Genomic DNA, 14,728 nt, shown 5'->3' with positions numbered 1-14,728 from the left:
CCATAGCAGAGATGATGTGAGTATCGGCACACAACCAGGGGAATAAACAATGCGAAGGCATTGGATTATAGAAGCAACTGACTAGTTCAAAGCTCACATGTAAAGGAATTATGATTTCCAAATCAAAGGATCAGAAGCAAACGCTCTGATTAAGGATAGATAAGTTGAGTAAGCTTAGGGGTAAAATTGACAACAATTCGATTGGTCGAGATCCAGCTCATGCTTAAAATGACGTCTGAACCGGAAAAGATATTTTAAAAGGATCAACCGATGATTGCGTGCACTCGCACTGATGCTGAATCAATAGGTTCAAAATGACGGTGTCAAAAGGAGACTAATGGATATTGCCAGACATATGGGAAGCATCCATAATGCAAGCAGACAAGTATTTGCAGAGCAATAAGCTACTAAGGATTTTTGAAGGATCGAATAGTATTTCGAAGACTTTTGTGAAACACCTGAACAACTGGGGATGAGCGGATACTAGGTAAGTGCGAGGAATTATCCGTAGGGGTATTCATGTGGCAAAGAACTACAACGCAGTAGGCACAAAATATTCTCGGAACAATAGAGAGAATTTTAAGGTATCTTATAATAACAAGATCAACGGGGAATGATTGTATGAATGGGAGGTATACTTGGTTATCCATTGGGGTTTATCGATGGAATGGAATTGCAAAAGCGATGGCACAAAGTATCGAGGGAACATCAGAGAGTAACTTCGGAATCTTCTAGTGCATCAAGCGATCATCTGTATCGAGTGGCTCTCCGGGAGGAAGTAGTTACGAGAACCTAGAGTTAGAGTTAGTAAACCATTTAACCCGAGTAGAAGAGAGATAAGAGTCCCAGAGTATAGACGAGAAATAAAAAAACCTAATACCACCCAATGGCGACGTGGGCCCGTAAGCCACACAGCCATGTTAGTAAAAGTTTTTCAATGTCTAGACTCAACTTCGGCCAAGGAGTTTGGAAGGGGGATTCCTATAGGCAGTTGGCTCTAATACCAACTTGTGACGCCCCCGATTAAGTTAAACAAGTTTGCCTTAAGAAGGCTAGCACAAACTGTGATACAGATCGAAAGAGGCGCATGCCTACTGCCTGGGATCCTCCTAAACTACTCCTGGTCGTCGTCAGCGGCCTGCACGTAGTAGTAGGCACCTCCGGTGTAGTAGGAGTCGTTGTCGACGGTGGCGTCTAGCTCCTGGGCTCCAGCATCTGGTTGCGACAACCAGGAAGAAAGGAAAGGGGGGAAAAAGAGGGAGAAAAGCAACTGTGAGTACTCATCCAGAGTACTGGCAAGCAAGGAGCTACACTACATATGCATGGGTATATGTGTAAAGGGCCACATCGGTGGACTGAACTGCAGAATGCCAGAATAAGAGGGGGATAGCTAATCATGTCGAAGACTACGCTTCTGGCCACCTTCATCTTGCAGCATGTAGAAGAGAGTACATGGTAAGTTCACCAAGTAGCATCGCATAGCATAATCCTACATGGCGATCCTCTCCTCATCGCCCTGTTAGAGAACGATCACCGGGTTGTATCTGGCACTTGGAAGGGTGTGTTTTATTAAGTATCCAGTTCTAGTTGTCATAAGGTCAAGGTACAACTCCGGGTCGTCCTTTTACCGAGGGACATGACTATTCGAATAGATAAACTTCCCTGCAGGGGTGCACCACATTACCCAACACGCTCGATCCCCTTTGGCCGGACACACTTTCCTGGGTCATGCCCGGCCTTGGAAGATCAACACGTCGCAGCCCTACCTAGGCACAATAGAGAGGTCAGCACGCCGGTCTAAATCCTATGGCGCAGGGGTCTGGGCCCATCGCCCATTGCACACCTGCACGTTGCGAGGGCGGCCGGAAGCAGACCTAGCCCCCTTAATACAAGCGCGGGCTTACGGTCCAATCTGGCGCGCGCCGCTCAGTCGCTGACGTCAAGAAGGCTTCGGCTGATACCACGACGTCGAGTGCCCATAACTGTTCCCGCGTAGTTGGTTAGTGCGTATAGGCCAGTGGCCAGACTCAGATCAAATACCAAGATCTCGTTAAGCGTGTTATTATGAAGTAACCGTGAACGCCGACCAGGGCCAGGCCCACCTCTCTCCTAGGTGGTATCAACCTGCCCTGTCGCTCCGCCACAAAGTAACAGTCGGGGGCCGTCGGGAACCCAGGCCCACCTCTACCGGGATGGAGCCACCTGCCCCTTCAGCCCCCATCTCCGAACAGTATCATAAGTAATGTAACAGTATAAAGTATATAGCATATGCCCGTGATCACCTCCCGAAGTGATCGTGGCCCAGTAGTATAGCATGGCAGACGGACAAGAGTGTAGGGCCACTGATGGAATACTAGCATCCTATACTAAGCATTTAGGATTGCAGGTAAGGGTAATTGTAGCAACAATGACAGGCTATGCAACAGAATAGGATTAACCCGAAAGCAGTAACATGCTACACTACTCTAATGCAAGCAGTATATAGAAGAATATGTGATATCTGGTGATCAAGGGGGGAAGGGCTTGCCTGGTTGCTCTGGTAAGAAGGGTTCATCGTCGATGTAGGCGATCACAGGGGTACCGGCAGCGGTCTCGGGGTCTACCGGAAAGAAGTAACGGAGGGGAACACAATAAATAATAGAGCAATCAAAGCATCACAAAGCATAACATGGCAATACGCGATGCTAGAGGTGATCTAACGCAGGGATAGGTAATACCGGCGAAGGGGGGAAACATTCGGGAAAGTATCCCCGGAGTTTCGTGTTTTCAGACAGATGAACCGGAGGGGGAAGGTTGCAAGTTTGCTATGCTAGGGACGCGTGGCGGACGAACGGGCTGCGTATCTGGATTCGTCTCGTCGTTTTGAGCAACTTTCATATATAAATTATTTCTATCCGAGTTACGGATTATTTTATATGATTTTCAAGATTAAAAGATTTTATGGAAAACTTTTATTTCGAAAATAAATGACTAAAAGCTAGGTGTACCCAGGGTGTGTACACTAGCAGTGTGGCTGTTTGACTGCCAGGTGGGGCCAGAGTCAAAATCAACAGCCCCGTCAGAGTTGACTAGTCAAAGTCAACAATGTCGACCGGGCCCAATTGTCATAGATAGTAGGTAATTTGATTTTTGTTTAATCTCTAGGGTACCCGCATGTCAGTGTCACATGTGCTAATAAAAGTAACTAGACTAAATTAATCTAGAAAGGGCCACATGTCATCTACACATCTCACTAACTAAACAAATAAACTAACCTAATCTATTCCTAGACTAATCTAACTGGGGCGGCCTTGCTGGGTAGTAGAACATACAGTCACGTATGCACGGGAGTGCATAGCGACCATGGCCTGCGTTGGCAGCAGCACGCAGTAGCAAAGAGCAGCAGCAAGGATTAGGAGCAGCAGCAGCAATGAGCCGGAGCAGAGAGCACCAACGGTGGCATGAGCAGCAGCAAAGTAGCAGGCGCGAGCAGCAAGCAAAGGCATCGGCAACGGAGCAGTAGCAGAAGATAGCAGCAGCGACAACAGCAGGAGGCGGGCGTGGGCGCGTGGGCTGGGCGCGGGGCACAGCGGCCGGGCGCGCGCAGGGGGGCGGCAGGCAGCAGCGGTTCCAGAGCAGCAGCAGCGCGGGCACGCACGGGAGCTCGAGCTCTGGCCATGGCGGCCGAAGTGCGGGGCGGCTAAACGGCGACGGATCGAGGGGACGAGCAGGGGGAGCCGGCAGAGGAGCTCACAGTGGACTCGGGGACGTGGTCGGGGCGGCCGGGGACGGACCGGAGTAGCGGCAAACGACGGCGTACGGCGACGATGTACGCGGAGATGTGCTCGATAGCGACTGTAAAGTACGTCCTTGCTCGAGAGTGTTGTTGTGGAGGTAGAGGACGTCGAGGCGCAGCTCCTGGGCGCCTTCGAGCGGGACGGGGTGGTGCCGGAGCATGTCAACAACGAGGCGGCGTCAACGGCTGCGTACGGGTGCCTCTCCAGATCGGGGAGGAGAGCAAGGGGGAAGAAGTGGATAAGGTAGGGTTCGACAGCGGCGTCCCCCGACGTCTCCTTATCCACCAAAGGGCCGCGGGATGCTTGACAGCGAGGCAATCGGCGGGTGGACGGCGTACGCGCCATGGCCTCTCTGCCTCTGGTGAGAGGTTGGGGAAAAGGCCAACGCGGGCTGGGCCTTATGCACTGTAGCAATAGGCTTTATGAGCACAGTCTGTGCCGGGAGCATAATGCCCTTTTCCTCTCTTTCATTTTCTTTATATCTTTTTCTTATTAGCTACTGTTTTGTGTTAAGTTGAGCCACCAAATGAATTTTTTTTTAAAGTCCCACTTGTCAGAACAAATACTAGGAATTATCTAGTACTTCAACAAAAAGTTTGGAGGCAATAAGATTTCATTTAAATTTTATATAAATGAAAACGGATTAATGGGGATGTTTTGGGCACTGTTTTATTTGCCCGGGGCATTCTAAACATCTCCAAAACTGTTGGTTTATTCATGAAAATTAATTAGTGAATATTTGCAACCTAACAAACATTTTTATTTTAATGTTTGAAGAATTAATAACTTGACATTATTAATTTGAATTTGAATCCGGTTTGGAACAAAGTGAGGTTTAGAAAATAATTGTGATGACATGGCACCATTAGGATGTGATTACTGTAGCCTAATTATCCGGGCGTTACACTGAGTCACCTTGACAGGCACATGAGGTAATAGGTCACTAGCATCCGCAAAGCCCTGCGTATGATACAGGTCTTGGTAGAAAGCTAGCACCTCCGCTTTGTCCTCATTCTCATTTGCACAAACTGAGCCATCTGCTCGGCAGAGGCCAAGAATTTTGTTCATACGCTTGTGTTGGGCTGCTTGTGCCTGAAAATAGGAAGTGTTCCGATCGCCTTCACGGAGCCAAGGGACTCGAGATCGCTGTCGGATCCATACCTCCTCTTGGTATAGGGCTTCCTTCAGTTTCTTAACTATGGATTTCTCCTCATCTGATGGCCCCGTGCCCACCGAATGGCACCGAACACGGTCAAGTCTCTTTCGGAGTTGTCGGACTGTACGTGCCAAACACCCGAATTCCTTAGAGCCCCATGGCTCCAACGTTGCCTGCAGGGTCCCCAGGGCAGACGCAATTCCTTGGAGCCCTGCCGAGCGCTGAATTCCCTGCCAAGTGCCACTCACCAGGCGGTCGTAGTCAGTGTGTGTCTGCCATACGTTCTCATACCGGAACTGTTTCTTGGCCCTTGGCCCGTGTGACATAGTCTCTTTTATTTCCGCCACGACAAAACAGTGATCAGACTCAACCGAAGGCAAGTGTCTGACCCTTACATGTTGGAAGAGTTGCCTGAACTCCTCATTTGCAAAAGCTCGGTCTAGTTGTGCCTTCACATTTGCCTCACCCGCTTGGTGGTTATCCCATGTATACGGCATCCCAGACCAGCCTAAATCTTGCATGGAGATCTCATCAGTGACCTCCCGAAATGCTCTCATTTGCGCATCAGGTCTCGCTCGTCTGCTGAAGTGTTCAGACGCGAATAAAGTTTTGTTATAATCCCCCATAGTCAGCCAAGCAGCATGGGGTAAAGCAAACAGGTTACGAAGAAGCTGCCAATGATCACTACGGTCAGCTGGTCGCGGCGCCCCGTAAAAACCGGTGAATCTCCATGGAGGAGAAGAATTCTGGTCATTGCCATTAACCACAACATCAATGTGACAGTTGATGTAGTTTTTTAATTCAACACTCACGTCGCGAGACCAGAACAGACCTATGCCGCCACTCAGGCCGACACTGTCAACAGCAAAACAGCCTCCAAAACCTAGAGCATACTTCAACTCCTCTACTCTTTTTGCTTTAATCTTCGTTTCCATAACGAAGAGTAGAGTGGGCCCTTCCAACTTCACAATGCTGCGAAGCTCACGAACTGCCTCGGGGTTCCCAAGCCCCCGGCAGTTCCAGCTCAGGCATGTCATGATGACGGGCAGGACCGCGTAGCGGTCTCTGCCGAGTTCTCAGGTGTGGGTTTCTTCTTCTTTGCGTTCCTGACAAAATCATCATGTTCTGTGTCATTACTAGCGGAAGTATCACCATCCTTGGCAAGGATTCCCTGTCCTTCGGCTGTGTTCACTCCCCCGTCAGTGAGCAGCAAGGTTTTTGCCACAGGTCTGTAGACTTGGTTTGGGGCATCTTTTCTCTTTAGTGGCTGCTTACTCTTGATTGGAGAATCAACTTCCTCACCTTTGTCCTTGTTTGTGCTTGAATTCCTCGTGGCCGGCTTGCTAGCGCCTGACCTCGATGTGTTACCACTGTTCGCCGGCTTCCAAGACTCCTCTGGAGCCCTCAGATTGGGGCCAAACGGGAGCTCGCCCTTCTCATCCCTAGACCCATGGTTAGGGCAATATAGCTCCGAGTGCCCTAGTCTGCCACAGGAGAAACAAAAGTAGGGTATCTGTTCATACTGAATATCGTACATGTCCACCTTTTTCCTCCTGGCCGAATCAATCAAAATCCAACGCCTGAGCGGCTTGGCAACATCTATAGTAATCCTGGCTCTCAAGTATCCACCATTGTGATCAAATTTAACCGCAAAAGCATTCTTGTCCATCTGTTTGGCTATTGGATTCCACCAGGTTTCATCCCGCAAATTGTATGGCAGATTCACAACCCTAGCCCAAACCATTAGCTTGTCAAACTTCACCTCATCAGGTCTCATACACTCATCAAACTCGGCCAACACCACGACATTCTTGTTGATGTGCCACGGGGATCCACCCCAAACCCGATCTCTGTCTCTCTGGCTGTCAAACTCCGCCACGAAGACATTGACGCCCGCCGATCTGAACTGTAGACCTCGTGGGTTACCCCATGCCGGCCGGAGAGCGTTGGTGATAGTCTGGATGTGAAATTGGTTGCGGTGTAACACCTTACCAGCCAACAACCACTTCTCCGGCCCGCCGTCGTTGCGATCATCGAGTATTAGAGGAGTCGCTTCTTCCTCGGAGATGTCAAGTTTTCCCAACGCCTCCTCCAATTGCTTCCGGGCGGCACGACTCTCAGTTGAGTCGCTCTCCGCCCCCGCCCCCGCAGCAGGGTTGGGTGTTGCCATGCACGCCCTTCCCTCGATTTCTCTCGCACCGGCGACGAATCACCAGGCGAAGGTAGGTTTCCACGTCCAAGCCCTAATCGCCTCCAGCGCCGCCAGGGGTTTTTAGGGTTAGGGGAAAAACGTTTGCCACTTTTGTTTGTTAATACGGCAACGTTCTCATCTTCTAGACAACCGTGAAGACCGTCAAGCTTCGAATCCTATCCGTGGCAATGGAGTGCAAGACCGCATCCAAATGTGTCAAGATGAGGAACGACACCAACTTGTTCGGTAGCTTTTTGGTAAAATCTTATATGGCAAACTCTACCAATAACCTACACTACTATCTCAGCTCTTATACAAAAGCTTATATCCAGGTATAACCGAGCAGTGCGATCAATTGCGTGTACAGGGCGTCTGGGTCTATACGTACGCACCTTATACTCAAGATAAAGTTCAGGTTGAGTGCAATTCTCAGAAGGCTCGACTCCCTATCCCCTCTAAGCTCCGCAGGTCATACCACACTGATACCAAAAGTCAAGTTCGCCACAAGTTGATTCAAACATGGCCATGTTAAGTATGAACACGCAACAGACATCTACTCCTTCCGTTTCTAAATATGATTTCAATATGATTCAAACATGGCCATATTCACTCATTTTGCTTTGTTATTTGAAATCTCTAAAAGACTTGTATTTAGGAACAGAGGGGGTACCACATTGTATGACAAATAAATGTGCTATCTTCATAACTGGAAGGTAAGAGGAATCAATCACTTTAGATGAAGAACCTGGAACATAAAGATTGACAAGATTTGATAATGACGTGAAGGTTCAATACACTACCGTAGAATATTCTTCAGGTTTCAGCCACTTGGACAAGCAACCACAAAGATTAAGCAGAAGGGGGTATAGCTTTCACTGTTCGAAATATAGATGACCTGACGTAATCTAAATTTGTTAGGTGGCTTCACGAGTCCAAGTTCAGTGTGGCATCTGCCCTGGCCTCGATATCGTTCTTGCTCCTGACGACGCATCTCTTCTTTGTCTCGTCGTCCAGGTACCCGAGATCTTCAGCCAGTGCAATATGTGCATGCAGCAGCTCTTCGAGTTTGTCAGCAGGAACTGAACTCTTACCTTTCTCGCATAGTATCTGATGGAGTTCTTCCTTGCCGTGGTTCTCAGAGCTGAAATGATCGTGAATTCTCATTGCTTCCTGAAATCCAGATATTGTTGGTAGGAACTTGACCACAAACACACTCTGATTGGCTGGTCTTCCCTGGGTTATCTTTGCCTTGTCACATGCAACACCAATATCTGGAGACACAAGGTGATGATATAAGAAACGTTGAATAGTTCAAACAGAAGAAACAAAGCAGTCAAAGCATAACAGAGGGTTTCCTTTTCAGAACTACATAATGCATTGTGTCAGAAGTTGTAGAATCAGTAGACCCGTTAGTTTGCCTCACAAGTGGTCAGACTACAGAAAGAAAGGGAGGGGGGGAGAGAGATGTTTGTACTATATCAACAATTGATATTACCATGGAATCTCAAGAAAGCACATGATAAAAAAAATGAATGGCCCAGGCTGGATACTTTGGGGAACAAAAGAAATAACAAGTGGCAGACTAATAACATATATATTCTTCAAACTAACCTGCAAGTACACCTTCGATTTCTTCTATTGTCACAATCTTTGCTTCAGAGACCTTTGCCTTGTTTGTGATAGAGCTGTTGTGTATCAGGACAACTGGAGGCCATACCATCAGATCTCTCTTCATGGCATTTACTTCCTCAGCGGGAACAGACTGATAGGCTTTAGAAGTGTCTGGAGCAACATGCCAATTCCACCCCATCAGAACACAGAGTGCCTTGTGAAAACCTAAATGCTTTGTTTTCAAACCCGGTTTGTGTGTATCGTAAGCATGTGACATCAAGGCATCAATGTCTGGAAACTTCCTTGCGACACTGTTGTAAGAAGAAGTGAACAAAAAGCAAATAAACAAAGCATATCTTCATGTTAGACATTCAATATTCAATGACATCACAATTGAACAAATACAAGAAATTTGTTTTTATAACTAACGAGAAGAAACAATTTCAAAGGACACACAAATCACATGGTATAATATAGGTTTAGACATTATATATTTCCTAGGAAATTTACTTAGTAACACCCAAAAAATAGGTTGAAGATACTAGAAAAATTAACATGAAACTATGCTACATTAGCCCACAAAGTAAACAAAATGCTCAACTGTTGCTTCATGTAAACACATCTAATGGAGGTCAAGTGAATAAATTTAGCCAAAATCAATATGCCACATTGCACATGGGAAAGCAAAACGCCATCTGGTTGGACAAGGTAGAAACTAATCAATTTGCAAGTAAGATAGCATTTGCATACTTACTAAAAAGTAGACCATCCTACAAAGTCAAAATCTAATCCATCCTAAGGGATAACTAAGTTCCAGGAAAAATATCCCTGTAAAATACTCCGTTAATCAAATTTCTGGTCTACAAGAAAAAAAAGCTTAATCTTATTACAAACATGTTTATATATACCTCCTTATTCAATAATGTCAAAGTGAGTTGCTAACAAAACTCAAAGTAGCAAAGTACACGCTATCCATACTGAAGAAAATAAATACTAGGAACTATGATGAAATGGAAATGTTAAACTAGAATTCAAGCCAAACTTACTCACCAGGATAGGAAGAGGAAAATACAACACAATAGTTAATAGATAGGCAATATTCCCCGCATATCTTATTTTAAGTTCTATAAGTGCAACTGTTGGTTCAACCTACAGCCTCTATGCACACTAAAGGCCATCTTCAAAGCGGACCCTCACATCGCATGCATACGTCCAGACTGTGCTGTCCGGACACAGCTTGCCATCCAACACCGTCCTGAATCAGTCCGCTTGTCCGTTGCCCGCAAACCGGAAGCAAACTAGGGGGGGGGGGGGGGCTTTGCGGGAGTCCGGACCGCTGGCACAAGGACTCCGACACCCCCGGCCCACCCAAACCCCGGGTCTCCATCATTCCCTCTTTCTCTGCATCCACTTCCTCCCTCGCTGCCGCCGCCACTCTACCACCCCGGCCGCCCGCCAAGCCTTCCCGGACCTCCAGCGCTACAACCGGTCGCCACGCCGCTTGTCCTGTGCCGCCGGTCCACACCTCTCGCACGTCTGCCGCGCAGGTACCATCCGCCCCACGGTGGTCACCACGCGGGCAAGTGTTTGGTGAAATGCCCGTGCTAAATTTGTTCCTCCTCCTTTGAAGGAATGGATTCGGACATGGGAGTACATGGACAAGCACTACGCTGAGACATCCGGCAAGGAGGATTATGCGGATGAAACAATGATGATGCAGGCAGTCCATGCATGAAGCATGCGGAAGAACATGTCCTCAATTTCAAGGGATGGATCAAGGGTCATCGAGGGCTGAATCGGAAGGTTTGATATGCTATTATTTTGAGTGCTCCGGACTTAGAAAAAAAAAACAGAGACGGACGTTTAGGGGACAGGGTTGGATGGCCGGCTCCGACATCAGTGTCCGCGGACTGGTCCGGATCCGTCCACGGACAAATATAGTGTCCATTTTGGGGCCGGCGTTGGAGATGCCCTAATATAGCATGCATATGCGCGATACAACTAAGTGGATCCTATGCTACTGGTATGTGTCATACTCCCTCCGTTCCTAAATATAAGACCTTTTAGAGATTCCACTATGGACTACATACGGATGTATATAGACATACTTTAGAGTGTAGATTCACTCATTTTGCTCTGTATGTAGCCTATAGTGAAATCTCTAAAAGGTCTTATATTTAGGAACGGAGGGAGTACTTCAAAAACTCAGCCAGCCCTAACATCTTAAGTTGACAAACTTGCACATAATGGTCTTCAGCTTGCCTTGTAGAGGAACCACAACGGTATTTACTTGATTGATGTAAACATTGCAAGCAATTTAACTTGCCAAATTTATGATCCTGGTCATCCAAAGAAAAGAGTAACAATTCATGATGCCGAACCGGATAATTCCAATTTCCAAGACATTAGCAACCAGAAATTCCAACCACGAGCTAGCTCAAATGCATCAGGAACAGCACCACATTGTTACTCTTTCTGCCAACCATCCTGCCCCTAAACATCTGCAATGTATTATTACTCCAAAAAAGCTACATCATCATCCTTTGCATCAGATGGAACATCGATTCACATCATAGACCAATGCTGAAACTGATCAGAGCCTTTCATACAAACATTTTACTGCCTGAATCCTATAAACAGAGCCAAGATGTTGTGGTGCATTGCGTCTCTGGACTGAAACATCAACTGACAATGTTTTGGCATAGTCTAGCATGCTGAACTCCATTCAATCCTAGCAGTGCATATACAGGAAATAAGAAGGTTCGTCCCGAGGTTGGTGAGGGTGGGGCATAACCTTAGCAATTACTGCAATAAAGTTACTGACATAGTTCAGCATATTGTTAACCTATAAGAACTACGGGGCCAACAGTATCTACGACAAGGTATGCTAAAACACGACCAGGCAATAGAATTTTAGAGGATTCCTCCATTCCAGTTACCAAATCAGCAGTAAGCGGCTGCTGAAATGACCAGAAAGCGCACTCTAACACAATGATAGGAGCAACTAATTAGGTGGTAGAGTGTTAGCACAGATGAAGGAACACAAACCTGCCACATACACGGCAAGATAAAGATCCTTTTGGTGCCTCACGGTATCTCTTCTGCATGGTCGGGCTCTCGTTTAATATCTTTGAGAACTTGAGGAAGGCCTGGTGAACCTGTTTACTGAATTCTTCTGAACCTTCTGGTGGATCTTTCTGCACAGAAAGATCCACTTCATCAGGTGCATCCTCGTAGTCTGGTTCGGTGCGTTTCTGATTATCTTCTGACAGCTTTGTAAATTTGTTTGGCCGAACAGATTCATTTCTCTCTGATGTATATCCACCATGGAATTGAGGAAGACCGACTCTCAGTCTCTTTTTCGCACTTTTGGTCCATCCTCCCCCTCTTCCTCTTCCAAGCATGGCAGATCCCCCAATTTGTGGCTGGACTATAGGTCTGGACAGCCTCTGAGACATAGGCTTATATTTCAAGCGCCCATGAGCTAACCCGTTAGGATGAGGATGATTACCTTCTTCAGCATCAATCCATTCATCATTCATGTTGTCTGGCAAAGCAATTCTTGAGAAAACATTACGACTCGATGACATATCATATCTTGCGTCATATCCATCTTCATCGTCAATGATATCACAACTTCTTCTTGACAATTTCTCAGGGGATAGGTCATATGGGTCAATCTCATCATTGTAATGCTCTAGTCCAATTTCATCATTGTAATACTCTGGTCCTAGTGGGCCATCAGCTTGGTACATATCCATATCACGAGTACTATATGCAGCTCCCCGGGATCCTCTTCTATAAGCCACGGGAGAAACTTCCAGATGACTTGACTGACAGCCATTCTCCAATGAAGCAAACTCACGTTGTCGAACTGGTTGCCTTGCAAGTTCAAGAGGGTAAGTTTCAGGAGAGCGTGAGTAGCGTATATGAGCATTCCTTGGCTTGGGATAATCTGTGGGTGTATCTCTATGATAATTATGATATGTGTTGTATTCTGCATCCTCTCCCATCCTGCGGGATAGTCTCACTTGTGCATTACTCCTTTCATCCTTGAGATCTGTCAAAGGTGATGAGACCAATGTGTGCCTGGGGCTAGACCTTGAATCCCGTGAGCAATTTCCACGGAAGTTCCCAAAAGCAAAATATGTGTCATTTTCTGGACCCCTTCTGCCATATCCATCTGCATCATATTCCATGGATGCAGTTGTTGGTGGATACTTAGAGTGTGTTTGACTTGTGATGTCCAGTGATATCTTGTCGTCGTGACCACTGAGGTGCTCTAGTGAACTTTCTGAGAACCTGTGAACCTGACCACTCCCATGTCCCAAGGAACCTGGTTTGCTTATGTTATCCATGGTGTAGCCATGGCTTGGCTCATAACCTCCACCATGCACTCGGTATGGGCTGTCCTTGGCAAGTACAGATGGTGAAGAACCAGCATATCGCTTCAACTGCATAGATGGTGTGATGTCCGAACCATACACGCCCCTACTAGAGTAAAGCCTATCCAATTCTCGATCCCTGTCACTAAGCACATCTCTACTAGGGCCAAGCCTTTCAATTTCTCTGTTCCCAACATATGGGCCAGGCAAATGGTCATGGTAGTGAAACCTGGTGACATCCTGAGGCAACCGGGTACTTCCAGCGCCAAGGCTCTCCCCACCTTTCACCATTGAACTCCCTGTGAGGAATCCAGTCTCTCTAAGTGGCACCGAGGGGTACATTGTCCTAGGAGCCAATGAAATCGTAGGTGGCGGAGGCAGAGGCGACCTGCTGTCCAGGTACATTGAGCTACTCCTTCCCAATCCCGTGGAACTAACTCTGAGTTTCATGGTATCGTCCCCATAAAACCCATCCTCATTGTTAATGCTCCGGTCACCAGGGCCTCCAAAGAAGTCACTTGCACTCTTGGCAGCACGCCCCTGGTCGTATGGATGCTCTGGGAGCATGTAGTCCGGTGGAGCATCATACCTCCCGCTAGTCACACAGTCGCCACGACTGTCAAAGTTCCTGTTCGGGCCACGCTCGCTGCGACCGACATAGCTTGCTCTTGAACCGCGGTCGCCGCGACCATCATGGCTTCCTCTCGGGCTGCAGCGATCGCGCTCCTGGTGAAAGGGTTCCCTCCCGTAGTCCCCTTGCCCGCGGCGGGGCAGGTTATGTTCGCCGTCGTCATCCCTCGAGCGCCTTCCGCGGTGGTCCGGAGAGCGGCTGCGGCGCAAGCGGTGGTGCGGGGAGGGGCCGCGAGGACGGTAGCCCGGGGAGGGGCTGCAGCTGCGAGGACTGCGGCGAGGGCGGTAGGCCGGGGAGGGGCTGCGACCAGCGCTGCAGCGGGGGCGGTTTTCGGGCCGGCGGTCCCGTATACCCATGTCGTCAGGGCGGCGATCGCGCATGCCCCTGATGTCGCGGCCACCTCCTGGCCGTTCGTCCCTTCGCCCACGCCCTCCCACCCCTCCACCTCCTCGTCCGCCCCGGCGTCCCATGGTGTCGACTCGAGTGCGGCCACCGGAGCGATGCGCAAGGGCTGAGCGGATTTCGACCGTGGAGGTGGATGAGAAAAGGCTGTTTAGATCTAGGATTCGACCCTCAGATGCAGATTGGAGATGATGGTGGTGTAGACGACGGAGTACGCGGTGGCGGCGGTTGTGTTGATTTGTGCGGCGGAGACGGCGGGGGAAGTGGGGGAGGCAGCGGTGCCCGGTTGCGGTTAGGATGGCAATTTACGCCGCTGGTGCTGGGCCTCCGCAGTTTGGGCCTACTATAGTAGGCAGTGCACGTCTCTGTTATCTGTTACGTATCTGTTAATGTATAAGGTAGAGAAATATTCACCTAGGGTCACCAAATTTGTCGCGGAATTCACTTTGATCCCTGTCTTCCAAAATACTCTAAATACAGTTATTAAGGTGTCTTAATAGCTCAGATACAGTCACTTGTACGTGCATGTACGGAGCTGATTGGTATACATGGCGTCAGTCCACTGTGGCGTTGACC

At 48.1% G+C, this 14,728-nt stretch overlaps 1 protein-coding gene across 1 annotated transcript; it reads right to left on the bottom strand.

The window, feature by feature from the left end:
• Window positions 1-7,830: 7,830 nt before the first annotated feature.
• Window positions 7,831-14,462, bottom strand: LOC123120064 (uncharacterized). Its single transcript, XM_044540072.1, has 3 exons — window positions 11,783-14,462; window positions 8,735-9,045; window positions 7,831-8,394 (listed from the first exon to the last, which is right to left on the bottom strand). The coding sequence occupies exons 1-3, from the start codon at window positions 14,218-14,220 to the stop codon at window positions 8,048-8,050; spliced, it is 3,096 nt and encodes a 1,031-aa protein (XP_044396007.1). The 5' UTR covers window positions 14,221-14,462; the 3' UTR covers window positions 7,831-8,047.
• Between the last annotated feature and the right edge of the window lie 266 nt (window positions 14,463-14,728).

This window comes from Triticum aestivum, chromosome 5D, assembly GCF_018294505.1.
Source record: "Triticum aestivum cultivar Chinese Spring chromosome 5D, IWGSC CS RefSeq v2.1, whole genome shotgun sequence".
In the NCBI taxonomy this organism is placed as follows: Eukaryota; Viridiplantae; Streptophyta; class Magnoliopsida; order Poales; family Poaceae; genus Triticum; species Triticum aestivum.
This window is presented reverse-complemented; position numbering and strand designations above follow the sequence as displayed.

Bases quoted from the DNA above. Each gene is read 5' to 3' on its own strand.
- LOC123120064 (XM_044540072.1), bottom strand. From the start codon at position 14,220: ATGGGACGCCGGGGCGGACGAGGAGGTGGAGGGGTGGGAGGGCGTGGG. The intron at 9,046-11,782 runs GTTTGTGTTCCT...TTCTTACAACAG, and splicing joins TCTTGCCGTGTATGTGGCAG to TGTCGCAAGGAAGTTTCCAG. The intron at 8,395-8,734 runs GTTAGTTTGAAG...TTGTGTCTCCAG, and splicing joins AATCGAAGGTGTACTTGCAG to ATATTGGTGTTGCATGTGAC.